Source organism: Triticum aestivum, chromosome 7D (genome assembly GCF_018294505.1).
Source record: "Triticum aestivum cultivar Chinese Spring chromosome 7D, IWGSC CS RefSeq v2.1, whole genome shotgun sequence".
NCBI lineage: Eukaryota > Viridiplantae > Streptophyta > Magnoliopsida > Poales > Poaceae > Triticum > Triticum aestivum.
Genome location: NC_057814.1, coordinates 374,321,487 through 374,346,108, shown reverse-complemented (window position 1 = coordinate 374,346,108; position 24,622 = coordinate 374,321,487). Strand labels below are relative to the sequence as shown.

At 43.2% G+C, this 24,622-nt stretch overlaps 1 protein-coding gene across 1 annotated transcript; it reads left to right on the top strand.

The window, feature by feature from the left end:
- The first annotated feature begins 1,623 nt into the window (after positions 1 to 1,623).
- LOC123165465 (60S ribosomal protein L34) lies at positions 1,624 to 4,391 on the top strand. Its single transcript, XM_044583115.1, has 4 exons — positions 1,624 to 1,837; positions 2,062 to 2,141; positions 3,860 to 3,969; positions 4,049 to 4,391. Exons 1-4 carry the CDS (start codon positions 1,759 to 1,761, stop codon positions 4,137 to 4,139), a joined length of 360 nt encoding a protein of 119 aa, XP_044439050.1. The 5' UTR covers positions 1,624 to 1,758; the 3' UTR covers positions 4,140 to 4,391.
- Positions 4,392 to 24,622: the final 20,231 nt, after the last annotated feature.

Here is a 24,622-nt window from a genome sequence, read left to right as displayed (position 1 = left end):
CACTTTGTTTGTATATGTATTCACACATGTACTAAGTTTCCGGTTAATACAATTCTAGCATGAATAATAAATATTTATCATGATACAAGGAAGTATAAATAACAACTTTATTATTGCCTCTAGGGCATATTTCCTTCAAGAGAGGCATGGTGACACGTCCTGGTAGGCTGGTCCTCGTGAACCAGGTCATGCGTGCGAGACCTACACACCACTTGATCGTGGCAGAGGCCCCAAAGTGGGCATTGGAAAAGGTAGACAAAGGCCGCCGAGCATTCTTTTGGGCTGGCTCAGATCACATTCACGGTGGGAAGTGTGCGGTTTCGTGGCAAAGGGTGTGCAGGCCGAAACAATTGGGAGGGTTGGGAGTGATTGATCTTCGTAGACATGGAATTGCACTTAGGATGATGTGGGAGTGGCTGAAAAGATCGGACGATGCCAGACCGTGGCAGGGCCTCAATACTCTGGTGGATAAGGAAGTAAGCTCGGCTTTCTCTAGCTTTGTTCACTGGCAGGTAGGAGATGGCGTAAAGGCCCTCTTCTGGAAGGATAGATGGGTAGGGGGATCAACAATGAAGGAAATGGCACCCATGCTGGTGGCCAAGGTCAAAACACAGGTTATCAACAGACGGTCGGTCAAGGACGGATTGACATTACAGGCCTGGATGAATGACATAGTTGGAGATCTGGACACGGAGGGGCTCACCCAGTTCATCAGGCTATGCGAGGCGCTCATGAACTTTGAGCTACACTTGGGAAAGGAGGATCGGCCGATTTAGAGGTGGAACGCCGCAGGCACATATACGGCTGCTTCGGCTTAGGCGATAATGTGTGAAGGAGGTATAAGATTCCAGCTTGCGGCTGCAATCTGGAAGAGTGGAGCTCCTCTCTCCTGTAAGCTATTCATGTGGTTGGCAGTCCAATACAGGCTCTGGACTTCGGACAGACGACTGCGGCATGGATTGCAGGATACGATATCACCATGCTATTTGTGTGAGCAGGAGGAGGATAAGGTGGACCACATTTCTTATACATTGTGCTTATGCCAGGCAGGTTAGGTACCAATGCTTCACCAAGGTCGAGATCCCTCTGGAGCTGATGCCAACTAGACATGAAAAGGTGGAGGACTGGTGGGTGGCATCGAGGAAGATGGTGCCCAAAGTACAGCGGAAGGTCTTCGATTCCTTTGTCATGTTGGTATGTTGTGTTTGTGGAAGCAGAGGAATGGTAGGGTTTTTGGTAGAAACGACGTGTGTAATGAAATAGATACGGTCAGGAACATTCTCAGGGAATGCCACTTGTGGGCGTTGGGGATAGGGAGTGGAGTGCTACACTTTTGTGAGTAGTCGCTTAGGAGCCAGTCAAGTGGGTGTGTAGGCACGCCTTATGATGATGCATGCGGCTTGTAATATCTTGTAAATATTTTTCTCCCCTTCTATGAAGCTAAGGCACGCCTTTCGTGTGCTCTCGGAAAAAAAAACATCGGCTCCCGAAAACGTTTCAATTGGGTATTTTTCATGTAAAATTGGGTATTTTTCATGTAAAACCGGTCTAGATTAATAATCATGAAAAACAAACACAGAGCAGTCGGCTCACTTGGCAAAGCGTCCTCCACCGTTGGATCTAGGTCACCCGGACCACCTACAGCCCTATAAAAGCTCTTCTTTCTCCCCAATCCTCACTTCCCTTCGGCGCCGCCTCGTTACAGACAGCGGGAGCGAAAGAGCGAGCGGTGAGAGAACTTCGGTAGAGGGCGGCGAGATGGTGCAGCGGCTGACATACCGAAAGCGCCACAGCTACGCCACCAAGTCGAACCAGACTCGCGTCGTCAAGACACCAGGTGAGGGAGATCAGCGGCGCCTGCTTTTGCTCGCTCCTGTGTTTTAGTTTTGAAACTGTCTGGATAGTATTGCTGCTGCTCGTGTATGTGTTGGATTTAGGCTTGAATTTTACATGTGTCCTTACCGCTCCCTTAACAGTTGGGTTTATCTTGGGTAAATTTTTTTGGGGTCTTCTTCCAGGATCTCAACTCAAGAGTTTTCTTGATGTATTACTGATTATTAGGTGGGAGGCTTGTGTACCAGTATACCAAGAAGCGGGCGAGTGGGCCAAAATGCCCGGTTACCGGCAAGAAGATCCAAGGAGTATGTGTTCCATTCTCCATTTTTTAACCTGTTATTTCATTAGATTTCATGCGTTGTATGCACCATGCGCTCGGATAAAACCTGCATTTCAGCGAAGTGGTTGCTGATATAAATACATACAGTTAAAATCCAAACAAAAAACCCTACATTTGAGTCCTGCCCCATGGAATGTGGCAATGTTTTCCTTCAGATTTTTTCGTTTCGTGTTGATGTGTGAAGTGGGGATTACTATTGTTGAAGTAGTGCTAATTCTTGCCGAATCATGTTCTATACCTTTGGGTATGCTCAATTTGTCAGCTCTGACCATACTGCGGGTGAATTTACCGTTCATAGACTGAATTATTAAATTAAACTGTCTATGTTAGCTAATTTTGAATTATGAGTTTGGTACATCCTTGTACTTTGCATGCTGTGTCAATTGTGTGCTGTTTTTTGTTGGTAAAGCGCATTGTCATTTCTTCCCACACTAAACAGGATTTGCATGAAACTGAACCATATTGCTATTTCTTCCCACACTAAACAGGTTTTGCATGAAACTGCATTAGAGAACAACCTTCTTTTCTGTGTTTTTGAAATTGCATTGGAAACATGTCATATTTTCTATTCTGTGTTTTTTAAATTGCATTGGAGACATGTCATACTTTCTGTGTTTGCTTGTCTGGCCCTGAATTTGTATCCTTTGATTCATCTCTCTTAATTGTGTTCTTGTCTGGAAACCAATTCTTCTCGTGATATGAACATGGCTTTTGACTGTTCGTACTCTGTTCCAATGCTTCAGTGTATAACTCTGTAATTTATGTTTTTGGGTTATTATGCATTTGTATTTTGAATCTAGCATGAACTTTATACTGTAAGTTCAGCTTCATTTTTGTTGCTGAGAGCATTTTCTGACATATTAGTAGGGGTATGATTACAGTGAAACATGGCAAGCATATGTCCTAATTTTATGTGAATTAGGCCCAATCATCTCTATGAGGTCATTGCAATATCATATTATCATTTGCTTAGTTTTGTTGTAGAAGCCTCATTGTGATATCTGTCTGGTGGCTCCTTTTGTTTTTTTTGCATTTGCACTCGCCACAAAGTTGTACTACTCAGATGGTGTATTCTTGCATAGTTCAAATGATAATATTTTTTGATTACTATGATGTTGTCCAAAAATCTTCTGTTTTAACTGGCAATCTTTTGTTCAACATCTTTGTGATCTGTCTTGAAAAATTATATGAGCTTGCACGTTGTCTGACTTCTACTTTTATGTGAAATGGTCCCTCTACTTTTTGAAGGACCACATTCTTTGTGATTTGCTTATTGAGGGGTGTCCACCATATGTGCATTATGTTTGTACTTTGCGGAGATAATCATTAGTACTATTTGTCTACTCTTATGTGCTTGGTGCTTACGCTTGGAGTGGTTGTAAAATTTGTGTGGCCACCGGTGCTTAGCTATTTTACACCCATTCCAAACAACCCCTAATAGGTCACATTGAGCCATTTACAAGTGAAATCATGTATGCATGTAATCGTGAACTGCTGCTGGACCACTTTTACCTACAGTAGGTGTATGCTATATATGCTGCTAGATAGTGGTGGCTAGATACAGCAGATTGAATAGCAAGTTCCTTGTAAGTTTATGCCTCGCGTTGTTGGTATATTATACTGCCTTAGTAACCACCATGGCATTTTCTCATTCTCATGGAAGTTTGATATGATAAACTGCAGATTCCACACCTGAGGCCTACTGAGTACAAGAGGTCCAGATTGTCGAGGAACAGGAGGACTGTGAACCGTCCTTATGGTGGTGTTCTGTCTGGTCCTGCAGTCAGGGAGAGGTAACCATCATTCAATCAAAACAAGTGATACTTGATAAATTTGCTGCTGAGCTAAGCTGATTCTTTTCGTGCCGTGCAGGATCATCAGGGCGTTTTTGGTGGAGGAGCAGAAGATTGTGAAGAAGGTGCTGAAGATCCAGAAGACCAAGGAGAAGACCACCAAGAGCTAAACAACTGGGCGAGATAGGCGTCGCGGTGATGTTTTGTGTTTCTTCGAATTTGTTTTAAGCAATCAAGAATTTTCTCTCTTTGGATTTGCAGAATCCTGGTTCTAGTATGTGAGGTTTGATGTGCTTCTCTAGATTTTGCGCGCTGGTTCTCTATGGATGCTTAGCCTTTGATGCAAGAGCTTTTGGACTCCAATTCGGCTTAGATGTTCTTGAGCTGCTTAGCTCAGTTAACGCTGTCGGCTTTATTTGTCACACGAGAACAGTTTGCTGCACCCTATTCTGCTTTCACGCATTTTGGACGCTTAAGTCCCAAAAGGATAACAGAATCGCTTGCGTCTCCTTTGCCTCCCACGATCCAACCCCCTCCGCCCTGATCTTCTCCGCTGCCCAAACTACCGGCTAGCAGCAGGTTCTTCCTACTTCGTTCTTTGCAAGAACCAGAACGGGGAGCAAGATTACAGTGCAAAGACAAACTCTGAAGTAAATTAAGCAATCGCTTGTGCTACCGTGCAGGGAACCAAACGCATCCTTCGAATAACTGCCACAAACAACAATGGCAACTCGGGGAAGAATTTGTAAATCTAGTTGAAAATGAGTATAGTAGGACTGGAGTTAAACTTATAATGCAACTGCTAGAAGAGACTGAAGCCACACGACAACATACAAAGTTACACTCTCCATGAAGATAGACACATAACAAATAAAGTGGGGTTTTCTATGGTAAATTACCATCATCAATTCCTCTGTTATTTACACTGGTTACACTAGACCATAAAGGCGTAAACGCTCTTATTTTTTTTATAGAGGGAGTACATTTTAACAGAAGAATAGGACATATTTTTTTATAAAGGGCATTTTATGACGAAAAAGAGTTTCCCCATGCTTTATATTACAAAACAACAATCACCACACTACATCCAAAAGGGTACGACTATGGGTAGCCGCCACCGCCTGATCTTGCAAATCAAGTTTTCACAAGGAGCAAGACAAATGAAGTGGGAAAGCCGCGACGGAGTCTTCAGGAAGGATACGACATCACGGGCTCCACCACCGCCGGCCAACACAAGGACCGATCAAGTGATGTACCCCAACGCTCACACTCCGTCGCACCCTGCTCCGCAAACCACTCGCAAGCAAGCCACCCGCGCACGCTTGCTTCAAAGACTATGGTAAAGGTGCTTCAACAACGACGTCTCCAAGAAATATCTGCCAAATTTTGAGTTATTTGTACTATTTGGAACCATCACAAGTTGTTACTATCTTCAGCAAGAATATTTATATGTTCAGAATTCCATGCAACATTATGTAGAGTGCTGATATAACAGTAAGTCACAAATTGCGTAGTAAGATTCCTAAATTTGACGGAAAAGCAACGAGGATTCCTTGATGGGAAGGGTAGGTTTCTCACGTGTCAATAATCGATGCAAATTGGTAGAACCGTTATTGATCTCCCAAATCAGACGATCTTCAAAAAAATTGTGTATTCCATGTCTAAAGGGTTGAGTTCTCACCCTTTTCACCATATGGATTCCAGGGATGCAAATGTAGCTATACCGAATAATGACGAGTCGTGTTGATCAGAGAGAGTTACAACATATATATGTAGGGGAGCTTAACCGAGCTCCCTATACAAGTGGCACGCAAGGCGTGATGTCGGTTGGTATCCCGTAAAAGAGGAGCATGTACATCATCTAGTGACCAGGTAAAATACAACACATGTACATGTTTAACACCCCCCTCAGCCGAAACACCGCTCAGAAGGACGTTCAGGCTACGACGAAGACTGATGAACACCATGGTAGGCAATCCCTTGGTGAAAACATCAGCAAACTAGGAGCTCGATGGTACATGTTGAACCTTTGCCTCGCCAAGAGCAACACGGTCACAGACAAAGTGAAGATCGATTTCCACATATTTGGCACGCTGATGTTGCACCGGATTAGACGGGAGATATGTCGCACTGGTGTTGTCACAATATACCAATGTGGCGCGTGTTGGAGGGTGATGTATTCCATGCAGTAATTTCCACAACCAACATGATTCAACAATACAATGTGCGACAACCCTGTACTCCACTTCTGCACTCAACTGCGAAACGGCAGGCTGTCGTTTCGAGGATCAGGAGATCAAGTTGGATCCAAGAAAGGCACAAAAGCCTGAGGTGGATCGATGTGTGTCCGGTCACCCTGCCAAATGAGCATTGGAATCGACTACAAGCTCATGTGAGGTGGAGTGAAATAGTTGAAGCCCAAAGTGAGATGTCCTGCGATTGTAGCTTAGAATACGCTTTATGAGTTCCATGTGTGCATCATGGGGTTCATGCATGAACAAACAAACTTGTTGCACCGCATATGGAATATCCGACCGTGTCAATGTGAGGTATTGTAATGCACCGACAAGGCATCGGTAACGAGTGGTGTCGGGAACGGGCATGCTGGGCATGGATGAGAGCTTTGAGAGAGTGTCAATGGGCATGGGAGCGGAGTTGCAATTGATCATGTTTGCACGGTCAAGAATTTTGAGGGCATATTGTTGTTAAGACAAGAAGAGATCGTCGGAATTGTGTGTAACATTGACTCTAAGAAAATGATGTATGTTGCCTAAGTCGGTCATGGAGAACTCATATTTGAGTGATGTGATAATTGAGTGAAGTGTGGAGGGTGTGTTGGCGGTGAGGATGATATCATCTATATAAAGTAGGAGATAGGCAATGGGGGCACCACGATGATAAATGAAAAGTGAGGAGTCATATTTGAAAGCGAAAAATCTCAGGGAAATGATGAAGCTTTGAAAACATAAGAACCATGTACGTGGGGCTTGCTTCAAGCCATATAAATACTTATGAAGGAGACATACATGATCAAGACGAGTGGAGTTAATGAAGCCGGCCGGGTGGTTACAGAAGACAGTCTCGTTGAGGTGCCCATGCAAGAAGGCATTTTTGACGTCCAATTGATGAATGGGGCAAAAATGCGTTGTAGCAATGCTGAGGATGACACAAATAGTGACAGGCTTGACCACCAGGCTGGAAGTCTCCTCAAAATCAATGCCTTCCTGTTCAGTGAAGCTATGCACGACCCACCGTGCTTTGTAGCGCACCAAATGCCGTAAGTGTAGAATTTGTGACGAGAAATCCCGTCACCACGTTGACACCTGCAGGCTTAGTCCATTTTTCAATTAAGCATTATACTCCTCTGACATTTCTGGGTGCTAATTAGGCTTCAATGCTGATCTATATGAGTGTGGTATGGGAGAAATTTGTGATGTGGGTTCGGTTGTAAGAAAGAGTCGGTGTGGCATATAGTAGACCATGAGTGATGTGAGTAATCATCCAAGATTATTGAGTAATATTGAAATCCAGAAAAGCTTACAACTGGGGAGATCCATAAGTCACAATGAATAAGCTGAATCGGTGTAGTGGTAAAGCTATGAGATGAAGGAAAAGCAAGATGTTGGTCGATGACCAAAATGACAAGCCTCACATACTGAGGTGTGAGTTTTATTACAATCAAGAAGAAAACCACGAGCTAAATGAGCTAGAGAGGAGCTTCTATGGTGGCCCAAACGATGGTGCCATAACTCGAAGGAAGATGTAGTCACGGAAAGGACAACACGTCAAGGAAAATCGTTGCCAAGGAATGGGTATAGGTCACATGTGCTACTGGAGATCATGGCGATTTTCCTGGTCCGAAGATCCTTCACAACAAAGCCAAAAGGAAAGAATTCAACCAATACATAATTGTCAATAGTAAACTTCCAAACTAAAATAAAATTGGTAACGACAGAAGGAGAAACTAGGACATCATGAAGGGTGAAATTGTGGGGGTGAAGAGTGGTGGAATCAATAATGGTGATCGGCATGTGGTGACCATTACCAACAATTATGCTAGTAGGAGCAGGCTTTAGAGAACAATGGAGCGAGGTTAAATTACCAGGGTTGCCGGTGACATGGGAGGATGCTCTGGTGTCCATGCACCATTCAAAGCCGTGGTTGGGGAAGCCGTGCATTCATCATGGCGAGCTGGTCCCAAGATCGAGGAGTAGGCTGGTAGGGTGGCGGTGGAGCATACGACCCGGAGGAGCCGGCTACATGAGTGAGTATAAATGGGCGTGGCTACCAGGGCGGGGCCCGAGGATGCCGGCTGCATTGAGGGGCACCTAGGCACCCTCTGGAGAGGTAAGGGCCATGACATATGGGGCAAACACTACAAAAAAATACACTTCCGTGATAATACGTGTTTGTCACAGTAAGTCACGTTTTCTGTCATGCATGTACATCCATGACGATTTTATGACAGAATGAAGATAGTCATACCTGTGCTGTCGTAAAAGTGTTCCATGACATTACCAAAATTATCATCATGGAAGTGTCCACTTCCATGACGATAAATGGCGTGTCATGGAAGTGTTTTCGTCAAGGGTAACTGACACGTGGCATCCACCGTAACGGGTCACCGTTAAGCTGTCGGGTCCGGTTTTGGATCCGATAACCTGTTAACAGCCTGGACCAATGGGGATTTTCCACGTGTAAAATTCTCATTGGCAGGAGGAAACACGTGTTGGCTCACTGTTGGGACAGATGGCATCCACTCATTGGATAGGAGGCGCCTATGATACGTCGACACGTGGCACGGCCCAACAGAGGCCCATTCCGGTGAAAAGGCCGACCCGTTTGACTTGGTCAAAAGGTAATGGGCCGGCCCATGGAAAGCCTGTTAATGGCCTGTTCGTATATAGCCCATTTACGGCTCGCTAACTCACAACCTGTTACGGCCTATCAGAATTAAGCCCAGTAGCTTCATCTGGGTCATCCAATATGATTCCAGCCCGTTGTAACTTCCGGCCCATGTATGGCCCATGATGTCTTTCGGCCCATATGAGGCCCTTTGTAACTCTTGGCCCATTAACGGCCCGTGGTGAATCTGGCCCGTAATGAACAGTGTACCGCTTTATACCCATTAACGGCCCATTATTCCATTGGGCCGCTTCCAACCCGTGTTATCTTTCGGCATTCTCAAAGCCCATTTATTTTTGGGCTCATTTCCAGCATTCGGTTACTTACGGCCCGTTACTGACCTTTTCTGCTTGTGGGCCAAATTCAGCCCGTGGTTACAATCGGGCCGTTTGCGGCCCGTTAATCCGTTGGGCCATTTTCATAGCGTCATCAAATACGGCCGATTAATGACGGCCCGTTATGGTCGGCCCATGAATGGACGATTCCAACTCTAGCCCATTTATGACCCATAATGCGGTCTATTATTGACCCATGTTTGGCCGATGGATCATACGACCCGTAGAAGGCCCATCGATTCTACGGCCCGTAGAAGGCCCATTGTTTCTACGACCCTTAGAAGGCCCATTGTTTCTACGGACCGTAGGAGGCCCATGGTAACTACAGTAAATATGTAGCCCATGGTTATTGTGGCCTAGTTTTAAAAAATAGGTTATTTCGGCCACTAGCAAACGCGGAAAAATAACTGCACTGACTACAAGCAAACAAATAAACAAGACAACAAGGAAATAAATAAGCAAGCAACTTACGCTAGGCTATCACAGCTATTACACATATTACATCCACTGGGCATCAAAGTTCGCCACCAGTGCAGATATAGGGAACAAAGCAGCATATCATATACACCGGTTGTCAAAGTTCGCGACCAGTGCAAATAAACTCCGCAGCAAAACAAGTCCAGAACTAAAACCACTTCAGAAGAGCTCAAGAAACAATATCCTGGGTACCCATAATGCTGGCAAGATGGTTAGCAAGCTTATTAACTTTCTCTTGTTTGGCGCTTAAATACTCCAGCGCTTGCTGTTGCACCAGAAAGTATGCATCTGAATTCTGCAGGGACTTCCTCAGTCCTTCAGCTTCCTGTCGTAGCACATCTGATTGATGTCTTTCAACTTGAAGTTGAGACTCAAGAAGATGAACTGATTCAGGCAGCGAGTTTGAAGAGCTTGTGCCAGCAGTAGTGGCCAGTAACTCGAACACTACATCAAGACATGACTTTTGGGTTGTCTCACTATCGTCAAGATAGTTTTTATCAGCTTTCTTGGATACCAACAGGGATGTCTCACTATCTTGAACCTTATCTGCATTACTTCCTTTACCATTGCATAACGGGGTACTGTTCTCCAATATTGTGTCTGCATTCTAAAAGAGAAACAAGCAGACACATCACAGGTTTACCATGTTGTATATGAAACTCATTTTGGTAAATCAGTTCAGTAGTAAAGTGGACAGGATAACAACATGAAACAAACATATATCTATGTACCATGGTCACTTTATGGTCTATATCATTCTTTTTGTTGCCAAATCAAGATAGAGACACAGTTCAAATAATATTTGTTCAAGACAAAGCATAATAGACAGAATATAAGTGTGGGAAACTACAGAGCAATAACAACACTTGTAATGTGCATGACATGAGAACATAATTGTTTATTCAATTGAAACTGAAATCAACATAGAGCAAGTTACAACAGCAAACCAGTTAAAGAAACAGGTTTAAAACATACCTGTTGCGCCATTGGAGTTTCAATTCCATCCTTCAAATTTGAAAATAGTTGGTATGAGTAAATACAGTGATGCAAGAGCAAAGGAGTATGAACCATAGCTACAGAACCTGACCTGAGAATAATTCTTCTTCTGCTTTAAGCGTTGAGTTGGGATTCAGAGTGGTGGTCCGCGTGCTTTGGGCACTGCAGTTCCCTTACTGACTGCTCGTGTTTGGGTGCTCTGTGGTGGAGACATCACCCTCTCCAATCCAAATGGCTAATAAACAAGAAAAGTAATTGAATGTACAAACATTGTATGATAGACAGGTGCAATGGATAGTGGGGAATAAAAGAGGGCATGAAATAATTCACATTTATGTTGTCTAACCAAATAGGATAGCATGACACAATTTCACATTTATGATGGCTAACTAAACAGGATAGCATGACACAATTTCACATATATGATGGCTAACTAAAAAAGATGGCAAGACATAGTTCAAAATATGACGACTATGTAAACTGGATGACATGATATAACTATATAATGTGTTTATTAAATAGGTTGGTATGCCATAATTCACATACATGCCGCCTATGGAAACATGATAGCATGATATAATTCACGGATATAATGACATAATTCAAAATATGATGACTGTAAACACTAAACAAGATGAGATGATATAACTATATGATGTCTTTATTAAATGGGTTGGCATGCCATAATTCAGATAGATGCTGTCTATGTAAACATGATGGCATGATATAATTCAAATATATGATTTATATAGTAAGCAAGTAAGCATATGGCAATCACATATATGATGTAAAAACTAAGCAATGCAAGACAACATGCATGCCGTGAGTAATATAAGCCTGCCAAGTTTGAGCATAGACCTCAGGGGGGAAATAGGACTGGTCACCAGTCTCTGAATCCTCCTCTGAGGAGTTATCTGTAACCAGCAAGATGTCTGCTTCAGCAGGTAGCATTGTCTGCTCTAAATACCTTGTTTTCACTCCAGATACTTCCATCACTGCTTGAAATGGCTGATGCACAGGAAGAATAGTTGAATATACAAACGTTGTCGACAAATGGAACACGTAATACAAAAAAAGATAGCATGATATAATTCACATATATGATGATTGGCTAAACAGCATGGCATTGCATAATTCACATATATAATGCCTTGCAACAAGATAACATTGCATAATTCACATATATAATGTCTTGCAACAAGATGGCATTGCATAATTCACATATATGGTAATTAGACACTAAACAGGTGGCATTCACACAAAGCATGTCTAAACTAATCAAATGACATAGCAATGCAAGACACCATACGCACGATATGAGCAACATAACCCTGCCAAGTTAGAGCATACACCTCGGGGGGGGGGGGGAATAGGACTGGTCATCTGTCTCTGAATCCTCCTCTGAGGAGCTATCCATAACCAGGGAGATATGCGCTTCGTCAGATAGCATAGTCTGCTCTGAAGACCTTGTTTTCACTCCAGAATTTTGCATCACCGTGTCAAATGGCTGATGCACACGAAGTGTGTTGAATGTACTAACATTGTTGACAAATGTAATATGTAATAAAAAAAGGATGGCCTGATATAATTCACATATAAGATGACAGGCTAAGCAGGATGGCATTGCAAAATTCACATATATGATGCCTAGCTAAATAAGATGGCGTTGCATAATTCACATATACGATGAAGAAACAAAACATATGGCATTCACACAAAGCATGTCTAAACTAAGCAGATGACATATTTGATGTATAAAGTAAGCAATGCAAGGCACCATATGCATGATATTACCAACATCAGCATGCCAAGTTAGAGCGAAGACCTCAGGGGGTAAATAGGAGTGGTCTTCTCCTTCTGAATCCCCCTCAGAATAGTTATCTTCCTCTTGATTACAATCTGAAATGGGTGGAGGGGGGCTGCCTTTGCGCCTACCATGAAGCAACGTCTGCATGAAATTTTATTGCCACGCAAGGCTCGTCTCTTTTGCTCTACATGTTCAGTTGCATTGTGTACAATAACTGACATGCATAGGAATAAAACATAGTGAGATTATGTAAGGAGTGCATGCAGAAATCCAGAGTGATGGTAGCAACCTGTGGATAGACCAAAAACCAATGATAGTAGGCAGATAATGGCTTCAGTTAAAAAATACAGATAATGGCCTCTTTACTGTTTGTTTCCCACCCAACATGAAACTCATAGTAGACACAAGAGATTAACCAGATAGTAGATAGATACTATTGATTGCGGCCTTGATATGTACCCCACAACCATTTAAAAACTCAAGTTTGACCATTAGTTTGGAGCTGACTCAGAGTCTAATCGGTGAATAGGACGATAAAGTAGCATGTAATATTAAGCAATGCATAACATAAGCAGACGAAAGAGTGCGACCTCTCTTGCGGACCCGTGTAGTCCTCGAGGTCATCTGCTCGGTTGATGATGGTAATGCAGTTGTCGTGGCTGCCGGCGGCGGGGAAGAAGATCTGAGGCGGCGAAGGACAGTCTGGAGGCCGGATCCCTGTTGTGCTGGACCCTTCTGTTGTTGGAGCAGCTGAGCTGGGGTGGACGACGGTGCAGCAGGAGCGGGACAAACCACACAAGGTTTTCTTTGACAACTATCTGTAAGAGAAGTAATTCTGTAAGGGCTCGTTTGAATTGGAGGATTCTAACAACGCAGGGATAGGAAATACACAGTAATAGGATAGGAATGCACATGCAAAACGAAGAATTCAAAAACACAGGATTTCTGCCAATCTGGGTGTTTGGTTCACAAGAATTGGAAGATCACATGATGCAAAGAAGCTTGGTGAGATTAAGTCAAACCACAAGAAAATGTACGGTTATAATGCTATTATGCTACTATCTCTTAGTCTTGTGCTTCATGAACAGGAATTTGAAAAGGAGGAGAAGTGGATATTAAAATCCCTACGGATTTTCTTTCAAGGAGCTAAAGGAACAAATCCTACAGCTTTCCTTTGCTCCATTCCTTTGAACCAAATGCATGAATAGTAGTACCATATGAAACTTTCCAATTCCTATGTTTTTCCTTCAATTTTCCTTTCAAGCACTGGAGATTCTAGTAGGCAAGCATGAGCAGGGAAAAGCCTACACTCAAAAAATGTTTCTGTGCTACTTCCACTACTTTGGACCTAGGCCACTGCCCTACTAGCTCAACTCCCAGGCCCATCTACAAATGCACATCTCAAACACGCAGAGATAAATAATGATGGCGTTCAAGAGAGTCCATCACGGATAACTAAGTTTCCTAGTACCTCACTCCTTGTCATATAGTAGGAGAAACTAATCGTATTTCACGTTACTACGTGTGTTCAGTGGACAATATATATATAACATGTAGAGTAAAAAAGCGATGCAACAAGTGTACAACCTCTTTGGTGAAGCCATGTCGATCTCAACGTGATTGGGTTGGTCGGTGAGGATGCTCCGGCTGATATGGCTGTCGGAGGAGGGGAAGAAGATCTTAGGCATCCGGAGATGGAGCCCGGGGTACTGCTCCGCTGTGATGGAGGGTTTCGTCGTTGGAGTAGCTCCAGTGAGTTGTACGACGGCGAGGCTGAAGCAGGACAAGAGAGACAATGTTAACCTGAGTGGAATTCTAATAGCATCTCCAATAGATGATGTAAAATCATAACCACAAAGTAATAGATGTAAAATACATCAGCCGCTCATCTCTGAACTTAACTGTCGAAACTGAATTTAACTGTCGAAACTGAATTTTGCTGTCGAAACTAAATTTTATTATCGAAACTGAACGCATTAGTAGCAGAAAAGCAGTAGCAGCAGCAGCGCCCGGAGCAGCAGCGCGTGCGAGAGCCGGGGCAGCTGGTCGTGTCGCAACATCTCGGGTAGCAGCTGCAGGGGCTCGAAGGAGAGCAGGATCTGCTGCTCGTGTAGCAGCAGCGCGTGCAAGAGTAGAGGAGCAGCGCAAGTAAGAGCAAGAGCGAGAGCAGTAGCGCAAGAAAGAGCAAGAGCGAGAGCATCAGTGTGAGCAAGAGCAAGAGCAAGAGCAGACCAGGCAGGGGACCAAGAGCAAGAGCAGAGTAGCAGCGTGAGCGAGAGCCAAAGCAATAGCAGCTCCTACTGATGTGGACGTCGTCACCAAGGGAGCGACGCCGTGGAGGAAGTGGCCAACGACGGCGCCGTGGATGGAGATGCGCCATGTCGGCTCGAGACCGAGCGCTGGCAGCACCGTGAGATCGAATCAAGAAGAAAATGCGGCGGTTAGTGTACAATCTCTTTGGTGGCGCCGATTAGGCCTCAGCTTCATCCGAGGAAACGGTGATGATGCTGCTCTTCCAGTGGTGCAGGTGAAGACAGCGGTGTGGGAATGGAGGTGGCGCCAAAGACAAGGGGAATGTCGGGCAACTCCTTGGAGGTGGAGGACGGGGTGGCTGAGCCGGCGAGACGACGAGATCAACGACGGATCCTCATCCAGTACGATGGATGAGGGACGTCGAGGTGTTGCTGTGGACGACGTCGTCGGGGAAGAGGCTCCGGCTAGGTGGCGGACGGAGGAGGGTGTGGGGCTTCGCGGGTTTTCGCGGGTTTTCGCGGCCTCGGTGTACGAATGGGTGGGCGGATGGGATGGGAGGGGGGAACCATGGCGTAGGGATGTGCTTGTTCGAAATGTGGGGTAAGTTACGAAAGTACCCCCACCGATTTGAGCTAGGCGGTTCTTTCGGTTCAGGGGTATCACGGGCATTTCGCGTGTCGGGATTTCGCAGGAGGTGGGAGTTTTCGCGCGCGTTGTAATTTTGGGATAGCAAGGCGCGGGTTGAGATGGAGGGAGTTTTCGGAGCACAACGAGACAAAGATATATCTTAAATATTTTGGGGTAACAAGGCGCGGGTTGAAATTTCCGGACAAACCTAACGCGTACTGTACCAAATCAATTCGCACTTCCGTTGATGAAAAAACAAAAAGAAATCAATTCGCACCACACAAGAGAGTCTAGTCTAGTGTACTGTACCAAATCAATACACATTACAAATGCCATTCAAAACTTTTAATTCATGTTATGTTCAATTAAAATATTTCGCTACATGTATAAAGCATGCAACCTGCTACTCAAATGAACGTTTTAGTGCATTCTGAACGTATATACTACCGCTTCAATATGAACTAAATTTGAATTCGTTTCTCTATTTGAATGAGATCTACAATCATGATTGTTGTGAAGTTAAACCATATGAATTCGTTTCTACATTTTAATAAGATCTATAATCATCATTATTGTCAAGTTAAACCATCGTTTGTGTATTATCTTCACATCACACCACATGATTACTGTCGAGTTAGATATGAACTATGTGTACTATATGAACTCGAACTCGATTTTTTGAATCCACTTTATCTTGATTTCAAATCACATTACATTTCAAGCTCTAGCTAGATCTTCATAATCTAAACCATGTCTCGTATGTATAATGTGTTTATCACATATTGTATGGTGCTCCGCCCCTACGCCTACAAGTATTTAGATGTGAGTTGCAAACGCCACACATTACCACAAATTCAAATAAAATGTGAGATTGTTCGATATATAGTATGGTTAAGATTGTTCGATATTTAGTTGTGAGCTGCAAACGCCACACATTATCACAAATTCAAATAAAATGTGAGATTGTTGGATGTAGTATGGTTTAGATTGTTCGATATTTAGCTGTGAGTTTCAAACACCACACATTATCACATTATGGTATAACATGTCCAAAACCACACCACGCGTGTCACCGCTATATTCATGCATGCATATGTTTATAACACTATGATCTCCTATTCAAATATATGAATCCACTTTCATATCGAATTATGATCTTTGTTAGTCTCTTACACCCACACAATCCTCTAACCTTTGTATCTAGCACTAACTTTCTCTCGTGCACGCACACGGCCTCCTCGCCCTCCCCCTCCCTCAGCATTCTATCCATCGCGCACATTCATTTTTTTTCTTTAGGTCATACTGAAGGAAATATGCCCTAGAGGCAATAATAAAGTTGTTAGTTATATTTCCTTATATCATGATAAATGTTTATTATTCATGCTAGAATTGTATTAACCGGAAACTTAGTACATGTGTGAATACACAGACAAACAGAGTGTCCCTAGTATGCCTCTACTTGACTAGCTCGTTAATCAAAGATGGTTAAGTTTCCTAGCCATAGACATGTGTTGTCATTTGATGAACAAGATCACATCATTAGAGAATGGTGTGATGGACAAGACCCATCCGTTAGCTTAGCATTATGATCGTTTAGTTTTATTGCTATTGCTTTCTTCATGACTTATACATGGTCCTCAGACTATGAGATTATGCAACTCCCGAATACCTGAGGAACACTTAGTGTGCTATCAAACGTCACAACGTAACTGGGTGATTATAAAGATGCTCTACAGGTGTCTTCTATGGTGTTTGTTGAGTTGGCATAGACCGAGATTAGGATTTGTCACTCCGATTGTCGGAGAGGTATCTGTGGGCCCTCTCGGTAATGCACATCACTATAAGCCTTGCAAGCAATGTGACTAATGAGTTAGTTACGTGATGATGCATTATAGAACGAGTAAAGAGACTTGCCGGTAACGAGATTGAACTAGGTATGATGATACCGACGATCGAATCTCGGGCAAGTAACATTACGATGACAAAGGGAACAACGTATGTTGTTATGCGGTTTGACCGATAAAGATCTTCGTAGAATATGTAGGAGCCAATATGAGCATCCAGGTTCCGCTATTGGTTATTGACCGGAGATGTGTCTCGGTCATGTCTACATAGTTCTCAAACCCGTAGGGTCCGCACGCTTAACATTCGATGATGATTTGTATTATATGAGTTATGTGATTGGAGACCGAATGTTGTTCAGAGTGCCAGATGAGATCATGGACATGACGAGGAGTCTCAAATGGCCGAGAGGTAAAGATTCATATATAGGACGATAGTATTTGGACACCAGAAGTGTTTTGGGGGTACCGGGTACGTATCGGATCACCGAAAGGGGTTCCAGGCACCCCCCCGGCAAAGATATGGGCCTTATTGGGCCAAGGACGGGACAGACCAGCCCCTAGTGGGCTGGTGCGCCCCATATATGCCAAATAGGAGTAGAAGGAAGGAGGAGAAGAGAGAAAGGAAAGAGGAAGATTCGGCCTCCACTTCCTTTCTCCCCCTCTCTTTCCTTCCCCCTCCAACACTTTTGGAAGGGGGGAGGCCGAATTGGACAAGGCCCCAAGTAGGATTCCTCCTACTTGGGTGCGCCCTTGCTGCTCCCCTCCCCCTCCCACCTATATATACGTGGGTAGGGGGCGCCTAGAACATACAACAAACATTGTTAGCCGTGTGCGGCGTCCCCCTCCACAGTTTACGCCTCCGGTCATATTCACGTAGTGCTTAGGCGAAGCCCTGCGCGGATTACTTCACCATCACCGTCACCACGCCATCGTGCTGACGGTACTCTCCCTCGACACTTGCTGGATCAAGAATTCGAGGGACGTCATCGAGCTGAACATGTGCAGAACTCGGAGGTGCCGTACGTTTGGGGCTTGGATCGGTCGGACCATGAAGACGTTGGACTACATCAACCGCGTTACTAAACGCTTCCGCTTTCGGTCTACGAGGGTACGTGTACACACTCTCCCCGCTCGTTGCTATGCTTCTCCTAGATAGATCTTGCGTGATCATAGGCAATTTTTTTGAAATACTACGTTCCCCAACAGTGGCATCCGAGCCAGGTCTATGCGTAGATGTTATATGCACGAGTAGAACACAAAGAGTTGTGGGCGATAATAGTCATACTGCTTACCAGCATGTCATACTTTGATTCGGCGGTATTATTGGATGAAGCGGCTCAGACTGACATTACACGTACGATTACGCGAGACTGGTTCTACCGACATGCTTCGCACACAGGTGGCTAGTGGGTGTCAGTTTCTCCAACTTTAGTTGAATCGAGTGTGACTACGCCCGATCCTTGTTGAAGGTTAAAACAGCACACTTGACGAAAAATCGTTGTGGTTTTGATGCGTAGGTAAGAACGGTTCTTGCTCAGCCCGTAGCAGCCACATAAAACTTGCAACAACAAAGTAGAGGACGTCTAACTTGTTTTTGCAGGGCATGTTGTGATGTGATATGGTCAAGACATGATGCTAAATTTTATTGTATGAGATGATCATGTTTTGTAACAGAGTTATCGGCAACTGGCAGGAGCCATATGGTTGTCGCTTTATTGTATGAAATGCAATCGCCATGTAATTGCTTTGCTTTATCACTAAGCGGTAGAGATAGTCGTAGAAGCAATAGTTGGCGAGACGACAACGATGCTTCGAGGTGTCAAGCCGGTGACGATGGTGATCATGACGGTGCTTTGGAGATGGAGATCAAAGGCACAAGATGATGATGGCCATATCATATCACTTATATTGATTGCATGTGATGTTTATCCTTTATGCATCTTATTTTGCTTAGTACGGCGGTAGCATTATAAGACGATCTCTCACTAAATTTCAAGGTACAAGTGTTCTCCCTGAGTATGCACCGTTGCGACAGTTCGTCGTGCCGAGCACCACGTGATGATCGGGTGTGATAAGCCCTACGTTCACATACAATGGGTGCAAGCCAGTTTTGCACACGCAGAATACTCGGGTTAAACTTGACGAGCCTAGCATATACAGATATGGCCTCGGAACACTGAGACCGAAAGGTCGAGCGTGAATCATATAGTAGATATGATCAACATAGTGATGTTCACCATTGAAAAATACTCCATCTCACGTGATGATCGGACATGGTTTAGTTGATATGGATCACGTGATCACTTAGATGATTAGAGGGATGTCTATCTAAGTGGGAGTTCTTAAGTAATATGATTAATTGAACTTAATTTATCATGAACTTAGTCCTGATAGTTTTTGCATATCTATGTTGTAGATCAATAGCTTGCAATGTAGCTCCCCGTTTATTTTTCATATGTTCCTAGAGAAAAACTATGTTGAAAGATGATAGTAGCAATGATGCAGACTAGGTCCATGATCTGAGGATTATCCTCATTGCTGCACAGAAGAATTATGTCCTTGATGCACTGCTAGGTGACGGACCTATTGCAGGAGCAGATAACAGACGTTATGAATGTTTGGCAAGCTCGGTATGATAACTACTTGATAGTTTAGTGCGCCATGCTTTACGGCTTAGAACTGGGACTTAAAAAATGTTTTGAACGCCACGAAGCATATAAGATGTTCTAAGAGCTGAAATTGGTATTTCAGACTCATGCCCGAGTCGAGAGGTAGGATACCTCTGACAAGTACTTTGCCTACAAGATGGAGGAGAATCGCTCAACCAGTGAGCATGTGCTCAGATTGTCTGAGTACTACAATCGCTTGAATCAAGTGGGAGCTAATCTTCCAGATAAAATAGTGATTGACATAGTTCTCTAGTCACTATCACCAAGTTACTGGAACTTCGTGATGAACTATAATATGCAAGGGATGAGGAAAACGATTCCCGAGCTATTCGTGATGCTGAAATCGACGAAGGTAGAAATCAAGAAAAGCATCAAATGTTGATGGTTGACAAGACAACTAGTTTCAAGTAAAAGGGCAAGGGAAAGAAAGGGAACTTCAAGAAGAATGGCAAGCAAGTTGCCACTCCCATGAAGAAGCCCAAAGCTAGACCCAAGCCTGAAATTGAGCGCTTCTACTGCAAAGGAAATGGTCACTGGAAGTGGAACTGCCCTAGATACTTGGCGAATAAGAAGGATGGCAAAGTGAACAAAGTTATATTTGATATACATGTTATTGATGTGTACTTTACTAGTGTTTATAGCAACCCCTCGGTATTTGATACTGGTTCAGTTGCTAAGAGTAGTAACTCAAAACGGGAGTTGCAAAATAAACATAGACTAGTTAAAGACGAGGTGACGATGTGTATTGGAAATAATTCTGAGGTTGATAAGATCACCATCGCACACTCCTTTTTTACCTTCGGGATTACTGTTGAACCTAAAATAAATGTTATTTGGTGTTTGTATTGAGCATGAATATGATTGGATCATGTTTATTGCAATACGGTTATTCATTTAAGTCAAAGAATAATTGTTGTTATATTTACATGAATAAAGCCTTCTATGGTCATACACTCAATGTAAATGGTTTATTGAATCTCGATAGTAGTGATACACATATTCATAGTATTGAAGCCAAAAGATAAAAGTTTAATAATGATAGTGCAACTTATTTGTGGCACTGCCGTTTAGGTCATATTGGTGTAAAGCGCATGAAGAAACTGTGATGGGCTTTTGGAATCACTTGATGCTTGCGAACCATGCCTCATGGGAAAGATGACTAAGACTCCGTTCTCCGGAACAATGGAGCGAGCAACTGACTTGTTGGAAATAATACATACTGATGTATGCGGTCCGATGAGTGTTGAGGCTCGCGGCGGGTATCGTTATTTTTTGACCTTCACAGATGATTTGAGCAGATATGGGTATATCTACTTGATGAAACATAAGTCTGAAACATTTGAAAAGTTCAAAAAAATTCAGAGTGAAGTGGAAAATCATCATAACAAGAAAATAGAGTTTCTACGATCTGATCGTGAAGGTGAATATTTGAGTTACGAGTTTGGTCTTCATTTGAAACAATGTGGAATAGTTTCGCAACTCATGCCACCTAGAACACAACAGCGTAATGGTGTGTCTGAACATCGTAACCGCACTTTATTGGATATGGTGCGATTTATGATGTCTCTTACCGATTTACCACTATTGTTTTGGGGTTATGCATTAGAGACAACTGCATTCACGTTAAATAGGGCATCATCTAAATCCATTGAGACGACACCATATGAACTGTGGTTTAGCAAGAAACCTAAGCTGTCATTTCTTAAAATTTGGGGCTATGATGCTTATGTGAAAAAGTTTCAACCTGATAAGCTCGAACCCACATCGGAGAAATGCGTCTTCATAGGATACCCAAAGGAAACTATTGGGTACACCTTCTATCACAGATCCAAAGGCAAGATATTCATCACTAAAAATGGATCCTTTCTAGAGAAGAAGTTTCTCTCGAAAGAAGTGAGTGGGAGGAATGTAGAACTTGATGTGGTAATTGTACCTTCTCCCGAATTGGAAAGTAGTTCATCACAGAAATCAGTTCCAGTGATTCCTACAACAATTAAGTGAGGAAGCTAATGATGATGATCATGAAACTTCAGATCAAGTTACTACCGAACCTCGTAGGTCAACCAGAGTATGGTCCGCACCATAGTGGTACGGTAATCCTTTCTGGAAGTCATGTTACTAGACCATGACGAACCTACAAACTATGAGGAAGCGATGATGAGCCCAGATTCGACGAATTGGCTTGAGGCCATGAAATCTGAGATGGGATCCATGTATGAGAACAAAGTATGGACTTTGATTGACTTGCCCGATGATCGGCAAGCCATTGAGAATAAATGGATCTTCAAGAGGAAGACGGACGCTGATAGTAGTGTTACTATCTACAAAGCTCGCATTGTCGCAAAAGGTTTTCGACAAGTTGAAGGTGGTGACTACGATAAGATTTTCTCACTCGTAGCGATGCTTAAGTCTGTCCGAATCATGTTACCAATTGCCACATTTTATGAAATCTGGCAAATGGATGTCAAAACTGCATTCCTTAATGGATTTCTTAAAGAAGAGTTGTATATGATACAACCAGAAGGTTTTGTCAATCCTAAAGGCGCTAACAAAATATGCAAGCTCCAGCGATCCATCTATGGACTGGTGCAAGCATCTCGGAGTTGGAATATACGCTTTGACAAGTTGATCAAAGCATATAGTTTTATACAGACTTGCGGTGAAGCCTGTATTTACAAGAAAGTGAGTGGGAGCACTACAGCCTTTTTGATAAGTATGTGTGAATGACATATTGTTGATCGAAAATGATGTAGAATTTTGTGGAAAGCATAAAGGAGTGTTTGAAAGGAGTTTTTCAAAGAAAGACCTCGGTGAAGCTGCTTACATGTTGAGCATCAAGATCTATAGAGATAGATCAAGACACTTGATAAATTTTTTCAATGAGTACATACCTTGACAAGTTTTTGAAGTAGTTCAAAATGGAACAGTCAAAGAAAGAGTTCTTGCCTGTGTTGCAAGGTGTGAAGTTGAGTAAAGACTCAAAACCCGACCACGGCAGAAAATAGAAAGAGAATGAAAAGTCATTCCCTATGCCTCAGTCATAGGTTCTATAAAGTATGCTATGCTATGTACCAGACCTATTGTGTACCTCACCATGAGTTTGGCAAGAGGGTACAATAGTGATCCAGGAGTGGATCACTGGACAGCGGTCAAAATTATCCTTAGTGGAATAAGGACATGTTTCTCGGTTATGGAGGTGACAAAAAGTTCGTCGTAAAGGGTTACGTCGGTGCAAGCTTTGACACTAATCCGGATGACTCTAAGTCTCAATATGGATACATATTGAAAGTGGGAGCGATTAGCTAGAGTAGCTCCGTGCAGAGCATTGTAGACATAGAAAATTTGCAAAATACATACGGCTCTGAATGTGGCAGGCCCGTTGACTAAACTTCTCTCACAAAGCAAAAAATGATCACTCTTTGGGTGTTAATCACACAACGAGGTGAACTAGTTTATTGACTCTAGTAAACCCTTGGGGTATTAGTCACATGGAGATGTGAGCTAATCACATAAAGATGTGAACTATTGGTGTTAAATCACATGACGATGTGAACTAGATTATTGACTCTAGTGCAAGTGGGAGAGTGAAGGAAATATGCCCTAGAGGCAATAATAAAGTTGTTATTTATATTTCCTTATGTCATGATAAATGTTTATTATTCATGCTAGAATTGTATTAACCGGAAACTTAGTACATGTGTGAATACATAGACAAACAGAGTGTCCCTAGTATGCCTCTACTTGACTAGCTCGTTAATCAAAGATGGTTAAGTTTCCTAGCCATAGACATGTGTTGTCATTTGATGAACCGGATCACATCATTAGAGAATGGTGTGATGGACAAGACCCATCCGTTAGCTTAGCATTATGATCGTTTAGTTTTATTGCTATTGCTTTCTTCATGACTTATACATGTTCCTCAGACTATGAGATTATGCAACTCCCGAATATCAGAGGAACACTTAGTGTGCTATCAAACATCACAACGTACCTGGGTGATTATAAAGATGCTCTACAGGTGTCTCCGATGGTGTTTGTTGAGTTGGCATAGATCGAGATTAGGATTTGTCACTCCGATTGTCGGAGAGGTATCTGTGGGCCCTCTCGGTAATGCACATCACTATAAGCCTTGCAAGCAATGTGACTAATGAGTTAGTTACGGGATGATGCATTACAGAACGAGTAAAGAGACTTGCCGGTAACGAGATTGAACTAGGTATGATGATACCAACGATCGAATCTTGGGCAAGTAACATACCGATGACAAAGGGAACAACATATGTTGTTATGTGGTTTGATCGATAAAAATCTTTGTAGAATATGTAGGAGCCAATATGAGCATCCAGGTTCCACTATTGGTTATTGACCGGAGACGTGTCTCGGTCATGTCTACATAGTTCTCGAACCCGTAGGGTCCGCACGCTTAACGCTCGATGACGATTTGTATTATATGAGTTATGTGATTTGGTGACCGAATGTTGTTCGGAATCCCGGATGAGATCATGGACATGACGAGGAGTCTCGAAATAGTTGAGACGTAAAGATTCGTATATAGGACGATAGTATTCGGACATCGGAAGTGTTCTGGGGGTACCGGGTATGTATCGGGTCACCGGAAGGGGTTCCAGGCACCCCCCTGGCAAAGATATGGGCCTTATTGGGCCAAGGGTGGGACAGACCAGCCCCTAGTGGGCTGGTGCGCCCCATATATGCCAAATAGGAGTAGAAGGAAGGAGGGGA

Excerpts from the sequence above, each read along its gene's own strand:
- LOC123165465 (XM_044583115.1), top strand. The coding sequence starts at position 1,759 with ATGGTGCAGCGGCTGACATACCGAAAGCGCCACAGCTACGCCACCAAG. Across the intron at positions 2,142-3,859 it reads CCGGCAAGAAGATCCAAGGA|ATTCCACACCTGAGGCCTAC; the intron begins GTATGTGTTCCA and ends GATAAACTGCAG. Across the intron at positions 3,970-4,048 it reads GGTCCTGCAGTCAGGGAGAG|GATCATCAGGGCGTTTTTGG; the intron begins GTAACCATCATT and ends CGTGCCGTGCAG.